At 45.8% G+C, this 24,327-nt stretch overlaps 1 protein-coding gene across 3 annotated transcripts in view; it reads right to left on the reverse strand.

Moving 5' to 3' along the window:
* Positions 1-456: 456 nt before the first annotated feature.
* DOCK8 (dedicator of cytokinesis 8) overlaps positions 457-24,327 on the reverse strand; it is a gene marked incomplete at its 5' end in the record, with an annotated part of 223,166 nt that continues 199,295 nt past the window's right edge. For all 3 annotated transcript variants that reach the window (XM_079707127.1, XM_079707126.1, XM_079707128.1), the window contains 9 exons: positions 457-600; positions 997-1,167; positions 11,741-11,847; positions 13,067-13,210; positions 16,137-16,373; positions 19,843-19,932; positions 21,359-21,493; positions 21,957-22,088; positions 23,668-23,811. In XM_079707127.1, the coding sequence (XP_079563253.1) occupies positions 540-600; positions 997-1,167; positions 11,741-11,847; positions 13,067-13,210; positions 16,137-16,373; positions 19,843-19,932; positions 21,359-21,493; positions 21,957-22,088; positions 23,668-23,811 (1,221 nt within the window). In that variant the 3' untranslated portion in view covers positions 457-539. The remainder of the gene's footprint in view (positions 601-996; positions 1,168-11,740; positions 11,848-13,066; positions 13,211-16,136; positions 16,374-19,842; positions 19,933-21,358; positions 21,494-21,956; positions 22,089-23,667; positions 23,812-24,327) is intronic.

The raw sequence follows: 24,327 nt of genomic DNA on the forward strand, positions 1-24,327 counted from the left end.
TATTTCCAGCCTTCATGATCTTCTGATTTCTAGTAAGGCCTCCCCTCACAGTTTTATTGGAAATGTTTTGTACTCCAGCAAGGTCACCCTCCTTTCCCATAAAGAGGGGAGGAGAGAAGTTCACTCTGAATAGGTTGGTGGACAGCTTGTCCATTTTCCCTTGGGCAATTTGGGTTTATCTAAATTCAGGTTAAATTCAAATACAGGCGGGAGGAAGTCATCAGTTCCTGACCACTCAGCAGGAGATGCTGTTTATGCTTTGTTTTGCACAATTATGTGAAAAAAACATGGCTTAATAAATACACAGGCACCCCTGATTAACCATCCTCCACCACCTCCATCCCCCAAATGCCCCAGATCTGCTCAGACCCCATTTAGGTGTAATTCCCATGGTCACTTGGATCCCAAAGCTTCCAGACTGCTGTCTGGTCAGGGAGCATGTGGCATGTCCTGTGTGGCAAATGTCCTGTTTTAAGTTCCAGCGGGTCCTTCTCCAGGGTCACAGGGCCTCCAGTCTTCATGCGTGAAGATAGCTTTTCTTAGCTGCCCTGTGACAACTGGGTTTCACATTTCCTGAAACTAGATCTGTGGAAGGAGTCTCTGAAATTAAGGAGGGAGAGAGAACAGAAGTAAGAAACATCAGTTAGCCTTTTAAAGAGGAAAATCACTCACTAGAAAAGCACATCAATCATGGAGAACTCAGTAAAGTAAGTAAATATGGGAAAGTGCGGCCATGCCTTCACGCTGTGCCGGAAGAAATACAGGCAGTAATTCGGCCCTGGGAAGACGCCTGGCAGAAGGCCGCATGGAGGGGCCCCGGAGAGGTCAAGGAGAAGGCACGGGGGGAGCGGGATGCAAGCAGAGCAGATCATGCTTGGGTGGCTTCTCTGATTCCAGGGCCCGCTCCCACACCCAGAGGTTCTGCAGTTCTGATTGCTGGGCCTCAAGCGCTATCCTTTATCCTCTGGGAAGAGGCCTCCCCTGCCCTCTTCTTACCTCTTATGACTGTCAACTCTGAATATCGGCTTGTAGAGTTCTGGAATTTTCCGCTCTATCATTGGCCTGAGGTTCTCTCTCAGCTTGTTATAGTTCTTTTTGAGTTCCAGCTGGTACTCCCTCTGGTCTGCCGTGATGAGACGCTTGTTTTTCTCCACGGCTTCACCGCATCTGAGATGCAAATATCAGGGTGGGGAGAAAATGAGGTTGCATTTCATACAAGTTTGAAGTGCTTACAAATTTTATATATATATATATATATTTTTTTTTTGTGTGTGTGTGTGTGTGTGTGTGTGGTACGCGGGCCTCTCACTGTTGTGGCCTCTCCCGTTGCGGAGCACAGGCTCCGGACACGCAGGCTCAGCAGCCATGGCTCACGGGCCCAGCCGCTCCGCGGCATGTGGGATCTTCCCGGACTGGGGCACAAGCCCGTGTCCCCTGCATCAGCAGGCGGACTCCCAACCACTGCGCCACCAGGGAAGCCCACAAATTTTATATATTTAACTCATTTAATCTTTACAAAAATTTATGAGGTCGGCTATTATCACCATCACACCTCAGGTGAAGAAACTAAGGCACGGAAAGCTTAAGTAACTCGCTTCATGTCACAAAGTCAATAAGCTGCAAAGCCAGCTCCAGTCTGTCTCCCATGCAGTATGGTATGTACTAAAGAAGAAAACCATGTTATTCAAACATGATGAAGCCTTGCCTTTTATTTTATACTGTTCTACCCAAGGGAAGTTACAAATCAACGAATCTTGAAGGGACAACATAATGGCTGAAACTTAGCTGACGTACAATGATTAGTAATGATTCTGTTTTCCTTCAGATGAATAGGATTCCCATGATCAACATGGTTTAAACTGTTTTCTTAATAGTGATGCTAGATTTGGATTGTGTTATGGGGATACCCAGGCCTTGCTACCAAATCCTCCCTATTACCACTAAACACATGTAGCTATGGGGCAGGGGAAAGCTACCTGGCCTAGGCAACATTAAACCTACGGCCATAGCTTCATGATGGAATCAGCCTGATGTACAAGAACGGCTTGATTTAATTCACCCTGGAAGTCAATAGCACGCCCTTAACTGGATTTTCACCTATCTTTTAAGTTTGACATTAATTGAAGCAAACTGTAGGATACCAAAGGTTACATATCAAGGTTTCAGGGAAGAGGTAGGAAGGGGAGGTATATAGCCTTTGAATCCTGAGAAATCTACATCACCCCTTATTATTTTTTTATTGCCTCTTAACTAACAGTTATGAGCTACCACAATGTGTAAAATGAAATCAGTTTCTTCAAGGAGACTTCAAGGACCAGTTCTGTAACACTGGCAGACAAGAGACCTGCAGGAGTGAACTGCTAACTTGGGGATGGCTACTCTGCAAACTTTGGAAGAAGCAACTATACTCTCTGTGATCTTTGTTATCAGAAGACATAATAGCTATAGATATATATAGTGTTTTGTTTTTTGTTTTTTTTAGTATAGTTTTTAGTGCTTGTTATCACTGGTGGATTTGTTTTTTGGTTTGGTTGCTCTCGTTCTTTCTTTCTTTTTTTAATTACTTTAAAAAATTTTAATCTTTATATAGTGTTTTAAAAAGACAAATATATTAATAGGTGGATTGAATTTTTATAACTTTATATTTTAACAAATTTTATACCTTATAAAATTGTTTCATAGACATTTTCTGTATTTCTTCCTTCCATTTAGATTATATTCTCTAGATTTTCTTATTAAAGTTAAAATAACTTCCACTATGTTAATTTAAATCCATAAACTAAAGAGAGCCATGCATTATGTTTCCCTCCTAGAGAAGAGCCATATCTCTTGGGAAATGTATACAGGATCATATAACTACATTGCAAATCATTTTTTTAAATGGTCCTATCTGTAACATTTTCATTAGGTCCACAAACAGCTGAACTGTGCAACTTTCACTCAGTGACACCACCATTCCAGACAGCCCCCTCCTTTGCTGCTCCCTTTGTTGATAAGTTCACTGAACACAAGCATTTTCTTAAAGTCAGTGTGCTGGGATTTTTCAGCAGAGTCCTACAGAAACCAGACTGATGGGGACTAGAAAGGGCAGGAAGTTGTGCTTCCAGAACATGGTTCCTGGTTTTGCTGGGGGTAACTTTCATAGTCCTCTATCTAAGGTGTCTTTTCTACAGAGAGGGCGGTCATGCAGCCCTCACCCTCTGCATCTCTCTTTTTTTTTTTTTTTTTCGGTACGCGGGCCTCTCACTCTTGTGGCCTCTCCTGTTGTGGAGCACAGGCTCCGGACGCGCAGGCTCAGAGGCCATGGCTCACAGGCCCAGCCGCTCCGCGGCATGTGGGATCTTCCCGGACCAGGGCACGAACCTGTGTCCCCTGCATCGGCAGGTGGACTCTCAACCACTGCGCCACCAGGGAATCCCCCCTCTGCATCTCTTGCCCTCCCTTCTCTGTGATGCTCCTTCAGCACAGCTCACATATCAGTCCCTCAGTATGGCCAAAAAACTGCTAGTTGCTTCATCAACAACCATTCCCTCTCTTGCTTAGTAGCAGAACTCCAGGTGGTATACCCACCTGGAAAATTACATTCCCTAGCTTCCCTTATAAATAGGGATGGCTGATGAGCTATAAGATGAAGTCACTAGGAAAGCTCTTTAAAGGGGTGTAGCCTTTTGCTCTTTCCTCATTTCTATTCCTGATACCTGCCTAGGATGTGGTTGTGATGGCCAGAGCCTTAGCAGCCATTCTGTGACTATGAGGATGGCTATACTATAACCAGGATAGCAGAGCAAAAGAATGGAAAGAACCAGGGTCTCTGATGACTTTATGTGACCACCACACAGCTCTGGGATGCCTATCTCTGATCTTGTTTCATATGAGAGAAAAATAATTTTCTATCTTTATTTAAGCCACTCTTGATTCCATTCTGTTACTGGCAACTGAATGTACTTCCTAGAGAGAACAGGCTCTGGAGCTGGAGTGTTCACCTCTGAATCCTGCTTTGCTACTTATTGGCTTTGTGACATTAGGCAAGTTACTTAAGCTTTCCATGCCTTAGTTTCTTCACCTGTGACATGATGGTGAAAATAGACTACCTCATAAATTTTTGTAAAGATTAAATGAATTAAATACATAAAATGCTTAGAATAGTACTGGTACATAGCTAAAGCCTAGAACACTTATTGTTATTATTATTATTGTTACTATTCCTGATAGACCCAGTCTGAGTGCAGAAACTATTTCTTCTATATAAGAATGATGATGGGATGTCAGAGATTTTATATTCCAGTTCCTTTTTTTTTCATAGTTGATGAAACTAAGATGCAAAGAGATGAAGTGCCCTGTCCAGAGTCATACACCTTTGGGAACAGCAAAGGTGGATGTAAATCCAGGATTCTGTTGCTCCCAGGCTGATGTCTCATCAGCCCCACTGTGTGTTATGGTACAAACCTTACAGAGACACACAAGTCATGGGCAGACAATGTCTATATTTAAATCAGATTAAGTCTCTTTCCTACGTAAATCAATCTGGTTTCTATTTGCCCCATAATGTTATATTCATCAATCACTTCATATGTGCCAAGTCCTGTTCTAAGCTCTCTGAATTGACTCTTTTGATACTAACTTTGAGAGGTAGTTACTATTTTATCCCCATTTTACAGTTGGGGAAACTAAGGTTGGGTAACTAGTCCAAGGTCACACAGCTAGTTAAGGCAGAGTAGATATTATTTATTTATTTACTTATTGTTTTATCTTTGGCTGCGTTGGGTCTTCGTTGCTGCACACAGGCTCTCTCTAGTTGCAGCGAGTGGGGGCTACTCTTTGTTGCGGTACGCGGGCTTCTCATTGTGGTGGCTTCCCTTGCTGCAGAGCACAGGCTCTAGGCGCACGGGCTTCAGTAGTTGTGGCACGTGGGCTCAGTTGCTCTGTGGCATGTGGGATCTTCCCGGACCAGGGATCAAACCCATGTCCCCTGCAGTGGCAGGCTGACTCCTAACTACTGTGCCACCAGGGAAGTCCCAGAGTGAATATGTGAAGCCAGGCAACTGGGCCCGAGAGCCCACACTCATAACCCCAGCACCACAAATGCTGCCTAGGAAAGACCCTGACCCTTCCAGCTAGAATCCAGGCATATGGCCTTGGTCTCAAGTTGGGACTATTCTCTTCCGAGCCCCAGTTTGTAGTATTCTGCCTTTCTCATCTTCTTCCTGGTAACACTGTAGCAAGTCTCCAGCTAAGGTCCAGTAAAAAAAACACAGCTGGGGCTTCCCTGGTGGCACAGTGGTTGAGAGGCCGCCTGCCGATGCAGGGGACACGGGTTCGTGCCCCGGTCCGGGAAGATCCCACATGCCGCGGAGCGGCTGGGCCCGTGAGCCATGGCCGCTGACCCTGCGTGTCCGGAGCCCGTGCTCTGCAACGGGAGAGGCCACAACAGTGAGAGGCCCGCGCACCGCAAAAAAAAAAAAAAAAAAAAAAAACAAAACCAGGGCTTCCCTGGTGGCGCAGTGGTTGAGAATCTGCCTGCCGATGCAGGGGACACGGGTTCGTGCCCCGGTCCGGGAAGATCCCACATGCCGTGGAGCGGCTGGGCCCGTGAGCCATGGCCGCTGAGCCTGCGCGTCCGGAGCCTGTGCTCCACAACGGGAGAGGCCACAGCAGTGAGAGGCCCGCGTACCGCAAAAAAAAAAAAACCAAACACAGCTGCCGGAGTGAGAGGCGAAATACCGGAGAAACTGAGGGATTGGCTCCCCAACCCCTCCCGTGACTGGAGTGATATATGTGGTCCAGGCCCTTTAAGTTGAGGAAGGATTATCTGGGGGCAGGGCACCAAAGGAACATCTGGCCTTTCCACAGGAAGGGCTGCAGTGGATGTGAGGGTCCCCTGGTCAGAGCCACCTCGGCTGGCACCTCCAGCGCTGTCCCCTGCATTTCCTCCCTCCCAGCCCGACCTCTACCAAGCCCCAGATCCCAAGGGCAGCCTGTCTCAGTGGAAGGCTAGTCTAATTCCCGGTTCTGCCACTTACTTGCTGTGTGACCTTGGGCTAATCGTGGTCTCCTTCAACCACACTTTCTTCATCTATAAAGTGGGTTTATGAGGATGAAATGGTGTCGGGCGTGTGAGGACCTGGCCAAGCGGCTGTGGGAGGAGTGCTGTGCAAGCGGCGTGGCCTGCCTCTCCTGGAGCGAAGCGGGAGAGACAGCCCACCAGGGGCACTGTCCGGGGTGCCCCGCTGCTGCCGGTAGGGAGGCGCCTGAGGCCGAAGGAGCAGGGCACCATGGGGGCAGGGAGCGCACCCCAGGGTAGACAGCAGCAGCCACGGCTGGATCCTCCGGCTGTCCCCCTGAGCCCCCTCTACTTCCCTTGGCTGGGCGGCCCCAGAGGGGCCGGTGTGGCTGCCTGCCTCAGGGAAGTCACAGTGGCCCTGCTTCCTCCTCCTAAGGGGGCGAGATTGGGACTATGGGCTTGGGAAGGTGTGTGACACCTGGAAGCAGGTTCTGAGGACCTGCTGAACACCCCAGAAGCCAGCGGGGGGTGGGGTCCGCCTAGATCAGACTCTAGGCTAGTCTCTAGGACCTGGCTCACATTACGCTGTCTTCTGCCTCCTTGGGCCCTGGGCGTCTGTTATGAGGAGTTACAGAGGCCTGTGGTTCCGATGATCGCACACTATTCTCGAATTCACAGTCAGCCCGGACACCCTCCCACGCAGTGCCCTGGCCCTGAAGTGAGAGCACCGTCAAGCCCTGAGGACCGAGACCTTGTTCAAGAGAACCAGGGGTGGAGATGCGCTAAGAGAGGAGGACAGGATAGCACTGTAACTGAAATGGATTTCTTCTCTCGAGAATGGTTGCAGAAGGGCTGGGAGGGGGAAGCCATGTGCAAGTGAGTGTGTGTGTGTGTGTGTGTGTGTGTGTGTGTGTGTGTGTGTGTGCTGCTCCACTTGGCTCTCAGTTTGCCACCCAGCCTCCTAGGCCCACTAAGACAGGTGTCTGTGACCTGGAAAAGGGACAGAAGTACTTCATATGTCCCTGCTATGGACCTGCCCCCGAGCAACCTCTCGTAATGTTTCAGGCTTGGTTTTCCCACCAAATACTCAGATCTCTTTTCACCTACTGCTTCTGTTTCCACCCACACTACACACAGTTGGTTTTCCTTTGGCCACTTGGGCAAATTCCCTCTCCTTCCTCTTCACAGACCTTAACTCCCGTTAACACTCTTTGACCATCTATGCGGTGGAACTCTACTGATGTATCTGAAACTATGTCCCTTAAAGGCAACCTGGGCCTGGTGCCATTGAGTCCTGCTCTCTTTTCTTTAAATATAAAAATGAATTTAAAAATCACTTAGTCTTTATAGGAATGAGAAAGTTCACATGTTATGGACTGAAGGTTTGTGTCCCCCCCAAAATTCACATGCGACCTCCATGTGATGGGATTTGGAGGTGGGGCCTTTAGGAAGAATGAAGGTTTAAATTAGGCCATGAGAGTGGGACCCACATGATGGGATTAGTGCCCTTGTAGAAAGAGACCAGAGAGCTGCTTCTTTATCTCTCTACCATGTGAAGATACAGTGAGAAGGTGGCCATTTACAAGCCAGAAAGAGGGTTCTCCCTAGGAACTGAATCTGCTGGCACTTTAAGCTTGGACTTCCCAGACTCCAGCACTACGAGAAATAAATGTCTGTTATTCAGCTACTCAGTCTGTGGTATTTTGCTATAGTGGCCTAAGCTGACTAAGACAGAAATATAAGAGGAAAATTTAAAACCACAGACTGGCACAGACTGCAGTGTTTAAAATGGTCTGGGTGCTCTGGGGAGCAGAGGAGGGACACAGTATGTTGTACCTCTCTTGGCTTCTGAAACCCTGAGATGTTTCAGAAGGGGATCCAGGCCCCAACTTGGCAACCATCTGAAAAGCCGCAGGACTGGCTGGATCAGGTGTCAGCTGCAGCAGGTCAGCCTGCCAGGTTCTTTATGGCTTCATCCAGGCCCACTACAGCTGAGTCAGACAGGCCACTGCCCAGTGGCAGAACCCAGCTACAGTGTACCCAGCAAGCGTACATTTCCATTATCAGCAATCAGCCTTGGAAGGCTCACTTATGTTCACCTTGGAAACCTGGGCTTATCGACCTACAGCCCAATTCTGCTGAGAAGCTGGAGCTCACTCAAGGCAAAACCGGGAATGGTTTCACCCCCAAACATTTTCCACTCCTGCATCATCTCTGCTGATAGCAGGTTCCGGGGAGAAAACACACGGGTGCAAACAACTTGACCAAACAATTCCTCTATTCATTACAAAGCTGTGACTTGCTGATTGGACTTGAGAAGCAATTAAGCAATGGAGGAAAGGAAGGTTTCCTCACCTACTACTTGTACTGAGGGTATAAGTTACAGATCATCACATTTACCCTTGCAAATATACAGTTTGATTAGTTTTAGTAGATTAATACAGTTATGCAACCTTCACCACAATCTCACCCACTATTTTTGATGCACGTGAAATAAAGTGGAATGAAAGTCACTGTACTTTGACTTTGACAATGAAGTAGTGAGCAGAAGTATTGTTTTGCCTGTAGCCTTGTCTCATGTGTACTGGAACTGCATCTTTGCACACAGGTAGCAGGGTGCCTGGCACAAAGTATGGGCTCAATAAGTGTCTGCTGAATGAATGCACTGGCATCTATAGTTGTTCAAAGGTGTTAATAGTAATGGCACATTTCCTCCTGTGAAGGGAGGAAAGAGGAGGAAAAAGGGTGAGTGACAGTAGGCAGGACCTGACGCGTGACGCCCTCGGGGACGGGGCAGGGAGGAGAAAATGTGAGATGGCGGCAATCAAGCAACCTCTACAGCTTTGCGGCCTCTGCTCAAAGATCGGTCCCATCCGGCAGCTTCAGCAGCACCTGGGAGCTTGTTAGAAATGCAGAGTCTCAGGCCCACCCCAGAACTACTGAATCAGAATCTGCATTTTGACAAGATCCCCAGGTCATTTGTTTTGCACAGTGAAGTTTGAGAAGCGCTGATAGATATTCTTGTGGCATTCCTAGAACAGGGCGGCAGCCCACCCAGCAGGGGGAAGGTAGGACTACAGACTAGTTTCCCATAGGAATCATTGGAAAGGTTGGAGAACAACGTCGTAAACGGTGAATTTGATTTTGGAAATCCAACATTTCTGCAAGCCATCTGGGGAGAAAGATAACTTCCCCATCAAAAGTCTAACAATACATGACTTTGTTAAAGGATCATCCCTAAGAAAATCCATTTCCTTTTGTTATCTTGCCTGAGACTAGTTTTACTCAGCTCTGGTTTTCTTTGCAGTCACTTGTCCTGGGGCTGGAAGCTAATTAGAGAATGTATGTTCGTTTTTGTTTTTTTTTTTGCGGTACGCAGGCCTCTCACTGTTGTGGCCTCTCCCGTTGCGGAGCACAGGCTCCGGACGCGCAGGCTCAGCGGCTATGGCTCACGGGCCCAGCCGCTCCGCGGCATGTGGGATCTTCCCGGACCAGGGCACAAACTCGCGTCCCCTGCATAGGCAGGCGGACTCTCAACCACTGCGCCACCAGGGAAGCCCTCGTTAGGGATTTTTTTTTTTTTTTTTTTTTTTTTTTTTTTTGCGGTACGCGGGCCTCTCACTGTTGTGGCCTCTCCCGTTGCGGAGCACAGGCTCCGGATGCGCAGGCTCAGCGGCCATGGCTCACGGGCCTAGCCGCTCCGCGGCATATGGGATCCTCCCAGACCGGGGCACGAACCCGTATCCCCTGCATCGGCAGGCGGACTCTCAACCACTGCGCCACCAGGGAGGCCCCTCGTTAGGGATTTTATAAGGACATTTTAACTAAAATATCACTTCTCTTAGCAAGCTTCCTTTTACATCTATATTCTATTCAGAGCCCCGCTTGTCAATAGTGCTGTCTCCCCAGGCTCCCCTCCCCGTGCTGGCATGCCCACAGAAGGCACTGCTCTTGCCAACTCAGAGGAGCCCAGACGTATCAAGGACACCCCTGCCTCTGTGTCTTGTGCTCCTGTTGGTCCCTTTACCAGTAATGCCTCTGCCTTCCCGCTGCCCCCTTCCTACCACCTACATACTCAAGACAAGGTTTAAGTGATGTTTTCCCATAAAGCTTTCCCTAGCCACTCCAGACTGCAACTGACCGTTCTTTTCTGAACTCTTAGCCCTATATTTTGTGTACTCTCCACAGTTCTTAGGACATGCTGCATTGCTTTGTTATTTAGCCAGGTAAAAGTCCTGTTGTCAGGAGCAGAGGAATACCCAGCTCCTGTATTCCTACAGCTAATATCATACCTGGGTCCTAGTGTGTCCTCATTAAACACTTCACAGGTCCTTGCAGAGGTCCAGAGAGGTCCGGGCCACTGCCACCTTCATGGGCCTTTCACAATAACTTCATTTTATATGAAGATATGTGGAAAGTAAATTGATCTTTAAAAATTCCCCCAATAGTTTTCTAGCCTTTTGTTTTATGAAAATGCACTCTTTACTGAAGAATATCTAGATTTTGCATAATGTCAAAATTGTTATGAAATACAGGAAACAATTCAAATACAAAACATTAATAAATATAATTTCTGTCTGTGCATGTGTACGTATGTGCATATGTATGGTGTGCACGCACACATACACACAGACACACACACACACATACCCCTATTACTAAGCAGCTGAGAGTCACTGCAGGACAAAGAATGTCTCCTTTATACGTAGCAAATTTACATACGTCTCACCAAAGCCTGTGAAGGAGGAGAATCTCACCTGACACTAGCATTCTGGTGAGTTTTCACTGAATTTAGCAAACTTTAACTTTTAGCCTCCTTTATCCCCATCTGCCAAGTAAAGATATTCCTATACTGTATATGCTGCTCTAAGATTCTGGGTGAAAAGAAATATTAGTACATGTATTTCTGATGTCCTTCTCTCTTATGGGTGAGGTGCCATCCACATCCTTCATAATCATTCCTTTTAGGGCCACAGGAGTCCCAGTATACCTGTCTGCATTGCAGCAACTTGCAAGACCTTGTGCCAAGATTCACTTCCTATCCAGCCTGAACAGGCTGCTCTTGGAGCCAGCTCTACTGCAGAATTCAGGAGCAGAGATGACGCTTGTCTGCCAGTGGGAATTGCCATAGAGATGATTGATACCTTTGTAAAATTCTAGTTTTAGAATCTCGTCTCTATCTCTCAATTTGAGGCAGTGTCTTATACATTTATAAAAATAAGTTATTGTATGATATGGGAAATTACAAAGACTGCCAATGCCAAGAAACTCTCAGGCTCTAATTCATCAGTGGAATATCAGCACATTGAAGGAAGTATGCGCTACTCGGATTCAGAAGACCTAGTCTGAACTCAACTCTGCTACTAACTTGCTGTGTGACCTTAAGTAAAATCATTTCCCATCTCTGAACGTCCATTTCCTCTTTTGTAAAATGAAGATTTATTTTACAATGTGAGATGATAAATATGAAAGCACCATACAGTTTGTTAGTTACTAGTGCAAGTAGTGTTGCTCTATGCAGGCTTCTCAAACTTGAGCGTGCATTCGAATCCCCTGGAGGACTTGTTAAAACATAGGTTGCTGGGTCCCACCTCTGGAGGGTCTTACTCAGTAGGTCTGATTGGTATCTGAGAATTTTCCTATCTAGCAAATTACTCAAGTGATGCTGAAGCTGTTCGCCTGGGGACCACACTTTGAAAACCACTGCTCTACTGAAATCCCAGCCATTTCCCCTCTTACCGCATTATGAATTCTTTAAAGCATAATCTCAACTTGTTGTGATGTCGATAGAGTTTTGGGTCAGCTGGAATTTCAGCCAAAAATACTTGGGCTACTTCCAGTGGTCCCTGATGGGAAAAGTGAAAAACATTACTGATGTTGGAAAGAAAGTGAAATTACTTGGGAGGAAATGTTGGGAGTGAGGTCGTAGTTTGAACATTTAATTTTGTTAGTTTGACCAAAACAAAATATCAAGAAAGGTCTTGAACTTCTCAGGAAAATGCTGATTCCTTAGGAGGAGTTTGCAGTTTTAGGAGAATATTCAAAAGTATAAATGTATTTCCTTAATCAAATACTACTAATTACAGATTTTCCTTCATATAGAAAGGTAATATACTACATCAAAGGGTATGTGATTAGAGATTGTCTTGATCCAGCCATTCATATTCATTTGTCTAGTTGCCCTAGTGGCAAGCACCATTTTGCGTAATTGCTGGCTTGAGTCAGAGATATGCATAGTACATGTGTAATCTATGGCTGTGGGCTTATAAAGTCTTCCATTTTCATTAAAAGATTGGGACTTACAAAAGCAAAAGCTTCCTAATATTTTCTGATCATGGAAATGTAACAAATACTATTTCTGTCCCCTTGATATTATGTGGACAGAGAATTTTTGCTGGGGAGTCCAGTTGTGCCGAATGAGGAAAGGGTCACGGCACTCACTGAGTTTTTGCATGTGGAGGTGTGCAGATCTAGTTCTGAAATTAAGGGGAAGCACACTGGACAGAGAGAACTAAGCTAGTATGCCCTCCATCTGAGGCCGGATTAGTTCCATGCTGAGATCGGAGTTAGAATTCTAACGGATCTGAGAAGATCCAGTCTGTTTTGAAGTGGCCCAAGAAGCCGGTTCCAGGTCATTCCTGCTTAGCAACGCTCCTGGAATACTGGTTTCATCTGGTGACTGACCCAGGGGTTCAATGTCCTAGACCCTTTCCCTTCTCTCCTACAGGCCTTCTCAGATTTATCTCAAGCCTTGCAACAACTCTGCCTAAATTGGGCATGACTAAGCACTCCATCTGGATCATATTGCCAGGACTGGCCCCAACTTCTCCAAAAAATGGTACTCCTTAGACACGGTCCACTCATCTCTAGGATTTCTTGTCTACCTTGGGTTGTTACAGAAGGGAAGGGAAGGGACCTCCTCAAGTGTTCAGTGTAAGTTTAGGAACATCATTTGTATGTTGATCAGACTCCTCATCGACCTCAAGAAAGGAGGGTGCAGACATATAGTAACACAAATCAAAATAACAAGAACCAGAGGAGTTGCCACCAGCTGGTTTTGCTTACCTGATTGACAGTAGCTCCGACAGAGCCTTGCAGCACCATCTGAAGCATCTTGGCATCAGGGGGCTCCTGGTTAATGGCCACTGCTAACTGCAGGGTCTTCTTCTTCATATCTTCAATGGCAACTTCAATTGGGGTCAAAACAAACTGAACATAAGACATAAATGTAGGAAAGTCACTGTCAGGTCTTATAAGCCATGGACAAACCTGGAGCTATGACAAAGAGGACACCTGGGTTTGAAGCAGCAGCTAAGAAGGCTTTCAGAGAAATTTAGAATCATCAGGACAGGTTAAGAGGAAGGAAGAGCCTAACATTTCTTGAGTACTTATTATGTTCCAGGAACTTGACATGCATTTATGATTTACTTCTTCAAACAACTTCCTGTTCTCTCCACCTTGCAATCAAAGAGGTATTTGTAAGGTTAAGTAAGTGACACAGGTCCTAAGTGGGGAGGTCAGATTTTGACCACAGTAATGTCTACATTCAAAATCCATGTTTTTTTCTACACTGTTAGGTTTCCTTTCCTGTTGTTGAAGAAGTTACTTGACTTATAATTGGGAAAGCTATTAGAAGCACAGCATTCAAGATTTTCTTCTCCACCATAACACAAGATTTTGGCATCATGTGTGCCTTTTCTAACTCACCCTGAAGGTGAATTCTTAGTAAAGAGAATTCTCTTAAGGGTCAATCTGCTAGTTGCTAAGTTCTGTTGGCTTGGAGTATGACCTTTTCTGAATTTTATTGATGGAGTCATGTCCCCTCCAAATTCAAGTATTTAATTCCTAAACCCCAGTACCTCGGAATGTGACTTTATTTGAGACAGGGTCTTTATAGAGGTAACCAAGTTCAAAGGAGGTCATTAGGATGGGCCCTCATCCAATATGACCTATATGTCCCTACAAGAAGAGGAAAAATCTGGACATAGGGACATGCACAGAGGGAAGATGATGTGAAGAAACCCAGGGAGAAGGCAGCCATCTACAAGCCAAGGAAAGAGGCCCGGAATAGATCTTTCCCTCACGTCTTTCAGAAGGAACCAACCCTGCCAACACCTTGATTTTTGACTTCTGGCCTCTGGAACTATAAAACAAGAAATTTCTGTTGTTTAAGCCACCCAGTCTGTGGTACTTGGTTACAACAGCTCTAACAAACTAACACACTGGGGTTCTTAGGGAACTACAAATGGCCCAGAAAAATTGTGAGGACTCTTACTGGGACCGTGAGTTTATTTCTGTGCTGTGCCGACATGCCCTAGTGCTGAAGAGTCTAAAACAGTAAGAAAGACAGCAGATGCCTTCTAAACAAACCTTCTCTTAGCTGAGTCATCAGTTCTGGCTTCCTTTGCCCTCTGTGAAAACCACTCTCTGATGTGGTTGCTGAACACTTGAGCTGGTGGACGGCTCTCCAGTAGCCTCAGTCCCTGTGTTCCTGCCAAGGAGGTGTGTATTCACCACAACTCATCAGTGCTTGTTTACCAACTTGCTTACGCTTGTTACACTTGTTACTTTAATGACCTAATCTAATTCCATAATGCATCAACTGGTGAACTATGGCTGTGGAAAGAAGAAGAGTTGTTTCTCTGAAAACCAAGCTAATGCTTGGGCAAGATGTTATGAAAGCAAGTTGCTATAAAAGATTCCTGTTGGGGCTTCCCTGGTGGCGCAGTGGTTGGGAGTCCACCTGCCAATTCAGGGGACACGGGTTCGTGCCCCAGTCCGGGAAGATCCCGCATGCCGCAGAGCGGCTAGGCCCGTGAGCCATGGCCACTGAGCCTGTGCGTCCGGAGCCTGTGCTCTGCAACGGGAAGGGCCACAACAGTGAGAGGCCCGTGTACTGCAAAAAAAAAAAAGAGATTCCTATCTTATTAGGTGTGCACAAGACAATGGTAAAGGGCTGGGGGGAAAAAAATCATAAAAATCCAGAAGCATTCTGCTCTTATATTGTTTAACAAGGATCTTTAAGCTCTCACTCTGCTTTACAGAAACCAAAACTGAACATCCTGGACACTGCATATGGTTTATACAAGAAAGACAGTGCTGAATTGTGATCAGCCAACCCTAAATCACAGACAAGGCTGTGGCTCTACACAAAATGAATGACAAATAAGTGCACATGTATATATTTTAAAGTAAAAGAAAATGTTTACAGTATGTTTAATTTTGAGCAGTTTTGTAGCTTGAGACATTTTCTCAATCAGTGCCATTACAATGAACTTGAAGACTTGTGCTACACATGGAACCAGAAAAAAGAAAGAGGTCTTCCCTGTATCAACATTTAGATAAGGAAACTGAATGAAGATAAGTGCCTTGTGCAATGTCACAGGAGGATGCTGGGACTAGAAGACAACTGGTCTCCTGTCTGACTGGCATGGTGCCCTCTTCCAGCTCAACACAGACTCCTTGGGGCTCTGCTCACTTGCTGTTCCTGCCTCTGACGATGAATAACAGAACGCTGCCTGAGTCACATGGAAGCTTTTAAATATATAAAAATCTAATATAAAATATGGTAAACTTGGATATTTCATGTAAATTTAACATTAAAATATAAAGACATAGTAAGTATTATAATTGTGTACATATATTTATGTTAAAGATATAACTTTAAAGTAGAAAATGCTTAAATATAAAGTGTGCTATAAAACATGTAGCTGCCTAAATGGGATTCCCTGGCACCATGAGAGTGAGAAGATACCCACCATAATAATATTTCAAAGGCATCCCTTTTATTTTTTATTTTTTTGTGGAACGCGGGCCTCTCACTGTTGTGGCCTCTGCCGTTGCGGAGCACAGGCTCCGGACGTGCAGGCTCAGTGGCCATGGCTCACGAGCCCAGCCACTCCGCGGCATGTGGGATCTTCCCGGACCAGGTCACGAACCCTTGTACCCTGCATCGGCAGGCGGACTCTCAACCACTGCGCCACCAGGGAAGCCCAAAGGCATCCCTTTTTAGATTTTCACCTGAGTCTGCCATGAAGGAGCGTGAAGGAGGTTTGTGTGTCATCCTGGGAGGTGACCCAGGCCCACTCACTCAGTGGTGGCCTCCGTCCAGAGCCCATTCCCTCCAGAGCCTTACCTCCTCCTTCTGGATGACGCTGATCCTGGTCTTGATGTAGGGGAAGGCGTGCATGGTGGTCAGGACAGTGTTCCGCCGGTACTGCTCATGCAGTTCTCCCCGAGGTCGGCCCTCCAGGGTGAAGGGGGTGGTGTACATAAACCTCCGCAGATTGAAATTCTTCTCAAAGTAGGTTAGCCTGTCTTTCATCTCATACTCATCAAAGTAGGGCTCCACAAAAGTGATCTGTATGTAGGCCTGAGGGGCGAAAGAGAAGGGATGAGCTGGTCTGCAAACTACCACCCAGGATGCACTAGGGGGCACGCGGAGCACAGAGGGGCAGCACCACCCCTGTGCGCTCACAAAAGCCGCAGAAGCTGAAAGCATCAGGCGAGACATCGGCCATCGGCCATCCTTCCTCTCCACCCCAGGGATATGAGAGACAGGACTGGGATAAGGGACGGGAGTGCGTCCGTGTGAAGTCAGGTCCACAAGCTACCCCTCCTAGCAGAGCTGCTCATCCAACTGAAACTTGGTGTGAGAGTTTGCAAACTGCTATTCAGAAGAAGCAAAACTTTCCTTTTCAGAACAACTATGACCACTGCGTGTTTATTAGAACGGCCAAACTAAAGCAACTGACAACACCAAGGGCTGAGAAGGATGGGGAGCAGCTGGAGTGTGCATACACTGATGGTGGGAATGCACAGTGATACAGCCACCTTAGGAAACAGGTGGCCATTTCTTATATAGTTTAATTATACTGACCATATGACCCAGCAATCCCACTCCGGTGCACATGCCCAGTAGAAATGAAAACTTATGTTTACACTAAACCCTGTACACAAATGTCTATAGCAGCATTATTCATAATAGACAAAAAATAGGAACAACCCAAAGGCCCCTCAAGTGGGGAATGGATAAACAAACAGTGGCACATCCTTATAGCAGAATACTACTCAGCAATAAAAAGGAATGAACCATTACAAGATGGATGAATCTCAAATGTGTTGTGCTAAGTGAAAGAAGCCAGACTCAAAAGGATATATGATTCCATTTATTTACTGTATAATTCCATTTATGTGGCATTCTGGAAGAAGCAAAACAACAAAGACAGAATACAGATTAGTGACTGTCAGGGGCTGAAAACAGAGGGAGGGAATGACTACAAAGAGGCATGGGGAAATATTTTGGGGTGATGGAACTTTTCTATGTCTGTTTGGTGGTGGCTCCATGTGCTTGTCAAAATTCATAGAAATAAACACCAAAAAAGTGAATTTTACTGCATGTATTTCATTTAAAAAATGTACACACATACACATGAACCCACACAAACATACTATGAAGAAGAGCACTTATTTAAAAAGGCGGCCTTGGGCTTCCCTGGTGGCGCAGTGGTTGAGGGTCCACCTGCCAATGCAGGGGACACGGGTTCGAGCCCTGGTCCGGGAAGATCCCACATGCCGCGGAGCAGCTGGGCCCAAGTGCCACACCTGCTGGGCCTGCGCTCTAGAACCCGTGAGCCACGGCTGCTGAGCCCACGTGCCACAACTACGGAAGGCAGTGAGCCTGGAGCCCATGCTCCGCAAGGGGAGAAGGCACTGCGGTGAGAGGCCTGTGCGCCACAGCGGGGAGTGGCCCCTGCTTGCTGCAAGTAGAGAAAGCCCGCGCACAGCAATGATGACCCAACTCAGCCAAAAATAAATAAATAAATTTATTAAAAAAAAAAAAAAGAATAACAATGACTATAGTCACTGCAACACCCACCCACTGAAATGGATGGATGAGGTCACTGATCTCAGACCATAAATCACTATTGAGTGTGATGAAATCTGGTTATAATTCTGGCTGCAGATTCTCATTTAAAACTCTCACAACCTACTTCGGGCGTTTTAACAGAGGGGAAAAGAGAACTGTGTCAGGGATGTCACTGGTAACTCTACGTGGCATGTGCTGGGCACAGATCACCGTGGGCACACAGCCAATCCTGTCTTTCAAAGATGTCAAACATTTCTGTGTGAAGCTTAGCTCAGCTACTTACCACAGTTATTGCTTCCAGGCTAGATTAGGGAGTGTATCTGAAGTGAGTGAGTCCTTTGAAATGTGTAGAAAAACAAATTCTTAGATTTGGACACTTCTCCCTACTTGCATCATCTTCATAATATCCTGGAGGACAGAACTGAGAGAAGAGTTTGAACTCTTCATTTTATAGGCCTGCCAGATGATGACTGGAGAGGGCACAGAAACTCTGGGATACATCCCAGATCTTGCCCTATGTGTACCCTTTATCACGAAACTATAATCATCAGTGTAGCCCTTTTCTGAGTTCTGGGAGGCATTCTAGTGGGTTATCTACTGAAAGGTGCTATGGGAACCCACAAATTTGTATTTGTCTGGTCAGAAGTGCAAGCGGCCTGGGGTCCCACTTGAGGCTGGTGTCTGAAGTTAGGGCAATCTCCTGCAGGACAAGCCTGTAACTGGTGGAGTCTGACCCTAACTCTGGGTGGTGAGCATCAGAATTGTATTGCAGTACACCCAACTGGGGGTGAGACAGAATACATCCTCACTTGAAAAGTGAGGAAACTGAAGTCCAAGCCCTTTTCATCATTCCTCCAACAGCATAATGACCCTGCACTTGGCTGAAAAGAAGTCCTCCACCAAATGCTGTCAGTGAGAAGTTTGTATCTTTTCAACATATTTTAAATTGAGGATTCAAGGTTTTAATAGAAGGGCAATAAAGAGAAGTGATTAAAAGTGCAGGTTTGGGACTTCCCTGGTGGCGCAGTGGTTAAGAATCCACCTGCCAATGCAGGGGACACAGGTTCGAGCCCTGGTCTGGGAAGATCCCGCACGCTGCAGAGCAACTAAGCCCGTAGGCCACAACTGCCTGTGCTCTAGAGCCCGCGAGCCACAACTACTGAAGCCCGCACACCTAGAGCCCGTGCTCCACAACAAGAAAAGCCTCCACAATGAGAAGCCCGCACACTGCAATGAAGAGTAGCCCCCGCTCACTGCAACTAGAGAAAGCCTGCGCGCAGCAGTGAAGACCCAACACAGCCAAAAGTAAATAAATTAAATAAATTTTAAAAAAAACCTTCTTTAAAAAAAAAAGTGCAGGTTTGAGGATGACAGACCCTGAGTTTGAATACTGGTTTTGACACTTGCATGATCTTGGAAAGTTGCTTACCCTTTCTTTTCTCATCTGTAAAATAGGAATAACAACACTTATTTCAAAGGGCTTTAGGAGGATGAAATGAAATGCTGTACGTGAAGGGTCTAATGCAGTGTCAGGCACACAGATGATCGTTAATAACTGGTAGCTCCTATTATGATCCCTGCCTTTGAGTATTGTTTCTTTTTTTTTTTTTTTTTTTTTGTGGTACACGGGCCTCTCACTGTTGTGGCCTCTCCCGTTGCGGAGCACAGGCTCCGGACACGCAGGCTCAGCAGCCATGGCTCACGGGAGTAGCCGCGCCGCGGCATGTGGGATCTTCGCGGACCGGGGCACGAACCCGTGTCCCATGCATCGGCAGGTGGACCCTCAACCAGGGAAGCCCTGAGTATTGTTTCTTTAAGACCTAACCAAATAGTAGTTAAACGGTAGACAAAAAAAAATTTGGCTGCATTGAAATGACTTGAAAAGTCCAGACAGAGGAGGTCATGTTATGTTTTTGGGTGTAGAACAAAGGGAATCAGAGCCTGATGGTTATTTTTTGCAATTTTCCCATACCTTGCTAGGGTCCAACTTGCTTTTGTCCACAGGAGCAGAGTCTTTTATCACTTCCACAAATTCTGCACCAAAACACTGACTATAAAATCCCTAGGCAAGAGAAACCAACAGATTATAAAGGTTATTTTAATATATTGCAACTCTTTGTCTCTCAGAAGTGGAATACGTTTGGAACAAGTGTAAGGGAGAATATGCCTTTTGATTACTGAAAGTCCCTCTAAGCTAATGAGGCAAGTTCAGCATTTCCTGAGACAAAAATAAAAACACAGGAAGTCCAGCATTGCAAACTGATATATGCTTCCTTATAAACTGTATGCATGACATCTAATTCAACCAACATCATCATATTTCCTAAAGATGCTCCAGGGGCATGGAACTATTTACTTCTTGCCTTTTGTACCCTAGGGTTTTGGAGGTCACCAGGCTTCCCGTAATGGGACAAACCACAGTGCACAGGAAGATAAAATATATGCTTCTAGTACTAAATTGGGGAAACAAATTAGGGAACCAAGTGGCCTGGGGTCAATTGCTAATTCCTCTCATGAGCTGAACAACTTTGGGCAAGTCACCCAACCACTCTGAGCCATGGCTTCTTTGGGTCAAGTAAGGATTAAAGTCTGTTGTCTCACTTGGCATGGATGGAGCAATTTGACAATGAAAGTGTTTTAAGTTTGACAGCCACGAAAGGGCATAAATTCAAAGCAATAGCAAGAAAGCAAAGAAGTGAATCTCTGGTTGTTGTCAGCAGTTCAGGGGACCCCAGTTATTCAGTCTGAGATGGTTTTGTTTTGAGGGCACCCCTTGACTTTCCTCCTGAGTTCTTAGTGCTTGGTCCTTTCAACGTCTGTTTCTTTTTTTATCACTCTTCTCTATGTTGTTTCTCCTTTTCTCCAGCCTTTCCTCCAAGAACATGCTGCTCTCTTCTGCTACGTTACGGATCAAATATAAACAGCAGGTTGGATTGGGGCTGCCAGCCCATGGAATGGGACGCTGACTCTGATTATCCAAAGAGGGGTGCTCCTTGGTCAGCAGGGAGAGTTCATTTGTTCCAGGTCACAGCGGGCCTATAGTCAAGCATCTCCAAGTCAGAGTGGGAAGTGTTGTCTGGTGACACCAAAAGGATGACCACAGCATTTTCTAGGGGTAATTTGATAATTTGGCCCAATGACTTCAAAGTCAAGAGGATAAACTTCAAGCTGAAAAACTATTACTAAAATTTGGAAAGGTTTATAAGAAAGCACATGACATTGATTGAATTTGGATGCTACTGAAAATAAATATTCACCATATAAACTTACAAAGTTTGAAAAGTATGTACAGAATCTTAGGGGAAAGCTATCCTTATCTTGCTTTACCTCATGATCTCACCTAATATCTTGATATTATACAAGCAATGTGGGAAACTTTATATACAGATCAATGAGGAATCCATGACTCTTGGTTTTGTTGTAATGACCCACTCTAACCTGTTTGTGTAAAGCACACAATGTCAATCACCTGGAATCACTTGTCTTACCTCTAGTCTATGAGAGATCTCAGGAAGCTTGGTAATTGCAGGCTCTTTGTAAATGAATTCCTTCTCATCCAAGTCCCCAAATTTGGATCCATAGAAACCAACTCGAAAGTAGGTTCCAAACATTCTCTTATGACCCTGATGAACAAAATAAGACAACCTCTCCTTAGTTATGTAATTCATGAGGATCCATTGAGATGAGAGGGCAGGAGTCTTTTATTGTTGGCTTATAAAGCATTCTATTCCTGTGGCTAATACAAACAGAATTCACTCCTTTAAAAAAATTTTTTAATGTTTATGGAATAAACTTGGGAAATAATGGCAAAAAAAAAAAAATCCCACGAAAGATTTCTAGGACTTCTCAAGTGAATTTAAGATTTTCACATTCCTGGTTGTAAAGTAATTCAAGCTTCCTTCTTTCACGGTTTGAATCACGGTCCTCTGTCTCTTCTCAGCCCTCTTCCGTTTGATAGGAGAGAGCTACAATAATGATGTCCTTAAGGTAAATCACTCCCTAGAGAGGAAGGAGGGCTAAGCATCTCTGAGACAGGGTCACCTGCTGCCAGATTATAGGACCTGTTAGCCAGGATGCCCCCGCTACCTTGCTAATGATGCTGTCAAAGGCCTTCTGCAGCTTTTCGTGGGTGGAGGTCAGCTTCCGGAAGTCTCGATGAGCTTCCAGGATGGGGATGACCAGCTTGTAGACCTCATTGACCGTCTCGTACAGTCCTCCCTTGGAAAGAGGAGAAAAAAATAAAAAAGAATTTAATCCACTGGAAACTTAAAAGAGCAACCAGAGTGCATTAGGCATTGGAGAATGGATTTATTAGTGGCACCACAATATTTTATACAGCAGGAATAAAGTCTGAGCATCTTAGGGATGGCTGTAGCATTCAAACTGAACTAGACACACTAAATGGTCCTATTTGATAATGTTAAGTTGGAAAAAGGGGTTTACTGGGGAAAAAATTAGGACAGGAGACTGGCAGCAGGAACTAAGAACAATTCAGGAAGGCAGCTTTAGCATATTTAAATGTCACCAGGGGTCCTCCTGTAGCCAGGTGTTCATTGCATGCCTGAAAAGAGTTAGGGGTCTAACTACCTGGTTTTCTAGAATTCCAGGAAAAACAAGAGTATCTTGGATTTTATGTGAATTCTGAAAGGGAAAGCTGGAAAAAGAGAAGATAGTCAAAATAATAATTAAAATACATAGATTGTAGGATGGAAACTTGGAAATGAAAAGTAGAGAAGAAAGAAAAATATGAAGATGAAAACAAAACTGGATCAGCTAAACAGAGTGAAGTATTAAATATTTGCTTGGCTTAAAATTTGAGGGAGGGCTTCCCTGGTGGCGCAGTGATTGAAAGCCCGCCTGCCAATGCAGGGGACGTGGGTTCGAGCCCTGGTCCGGGAAGATCCCACATGCTGCAGAGCAGCTGGGCCCGTGCACCACAGCTGCTGAGCCTGCGTTCTGGAGCCTGAGAGCCACAACTTCTGGGCCCGCGAGCCACAACTACCGAAGCTCGCGTGCCTAGAGCCCGTGCTCCGCAACAAGAGAAGCCACAGCAGTGAGAAGCCTGCGCACCACGACAGAGAGTAGCCCCCACTTGCTGCAACTAGAGAAAGCCCGCGAGCAGCAACGAAGACCCAGTGCAGCCAAAAATAAATAAATAAAATAAATAAATTTATTTAAAAAAAATTTGAGGGAGTAGGGAAACTATGAAAATGAAAATGAACAACATACTTTCTTCCCTGCCCTGAATCTCAATGACTTAATCTATATATTTTTAATCTCTCTATATTTTTCTCTTATTAGGAGTGTTTAGACCCAGATTAGGTTAATGAGGGGAGTCTCCATGGCTTCCACCCTCACGTTTCTCTGAGCTGTCCCTGGTCTGTGACGATCCTGAGGATTACTCAGCTGTCAGCTGAGTCCCTCTCTCAAAGAGAGGGAAAATAAGAGAGTGAGAACGTGCCTCGTGATTTATTGTGTAACCCTGGGCAAGCCATTTCCCCTCTTTGTGGCTTAGTTTCCACCTCTGTTAAATGGAAATAATACTGTGAAACTGCTGCCCAGCCAGTGAGCGTGCAGTGAAAACCAGAATACTGCAGTGATGAAAGGCCTTCTCGCCTCCCTGAATGCTGAGGCAATTTACATACATCAAAGTCCTCCAGCCCCTCCTCTGCCCTGCACGCCCCTGAACGTGGTGTCATCATGAAGTGGGACTGGCTGGACGTTAAGCCCGGCGCTCAGGGCACCGACACCAGAGTTCAGGCTGACTGTGGAAGCCCAGACAGCTGTGTGCACTGACCGTGCTGAAGAGCTCGGCCGCCTGCTCCAGGAGGCCCACCAGGCCGCTCTCGGTGAAGTACCGGCCGGAGCACACCCCGTCCTCATCCGGCGACAGGGTGTCATCAGAGACCGCAGACTCCTCCAGCACGTTGGAAGAAATATTCTGAAAGAGATCATAGTATGAGCCAGGAGAACAGGGGAATCTGACTAACAAAGGCCCCACAGGAACCCGTAACATATGGAGGAGGAAGCCTGGCTCCAAGATCCTCATCATCCCTCATCATACAAGGTCTGTAATTCCACCCACAAGAGCCTTTGGCTGCCACTCATTTTGAAAGAATGCGCAGAACAACTGGCCTTCAAAACTCAAGATTTTCTTTTCTTTTTAACTATTGGGAGATACAGAAAGGACACTTACCTCAATGTAACAATAGTTGAGTTGTTTTAGAGAAAGGACCCTAAGGGACGTCCAGCAGGGGTCGTGGTTTTTAAAAGCCAAAGGCCAACGAACAGTTAACTAGACTCCTTGTTTCACCAGCTGAGTGACCCTCTGAAGTACTTGCTATGACTGACTTGGCTTTTAGGTGAACGGCCATAATATCATATGACAATTGCAAATGAGAAGGTCTTCTTTATGAAATCTTTATGGCAATGCAGCAGTTACTATTCCCGCCCCCAA

The sequence above is a fragment of the Hyperoodon ampullatus genome (genome assembly GCF_949752795.1).
Source record: "Hyperoodon ampullatus genome assembly, chromosome: 6".
NCBI lineage: Eukaryota > Metazoa > Chordata > Mammalia > Artiodactyla > Ziphiidae > Hyperoodon > Hyperoodon ampullatus.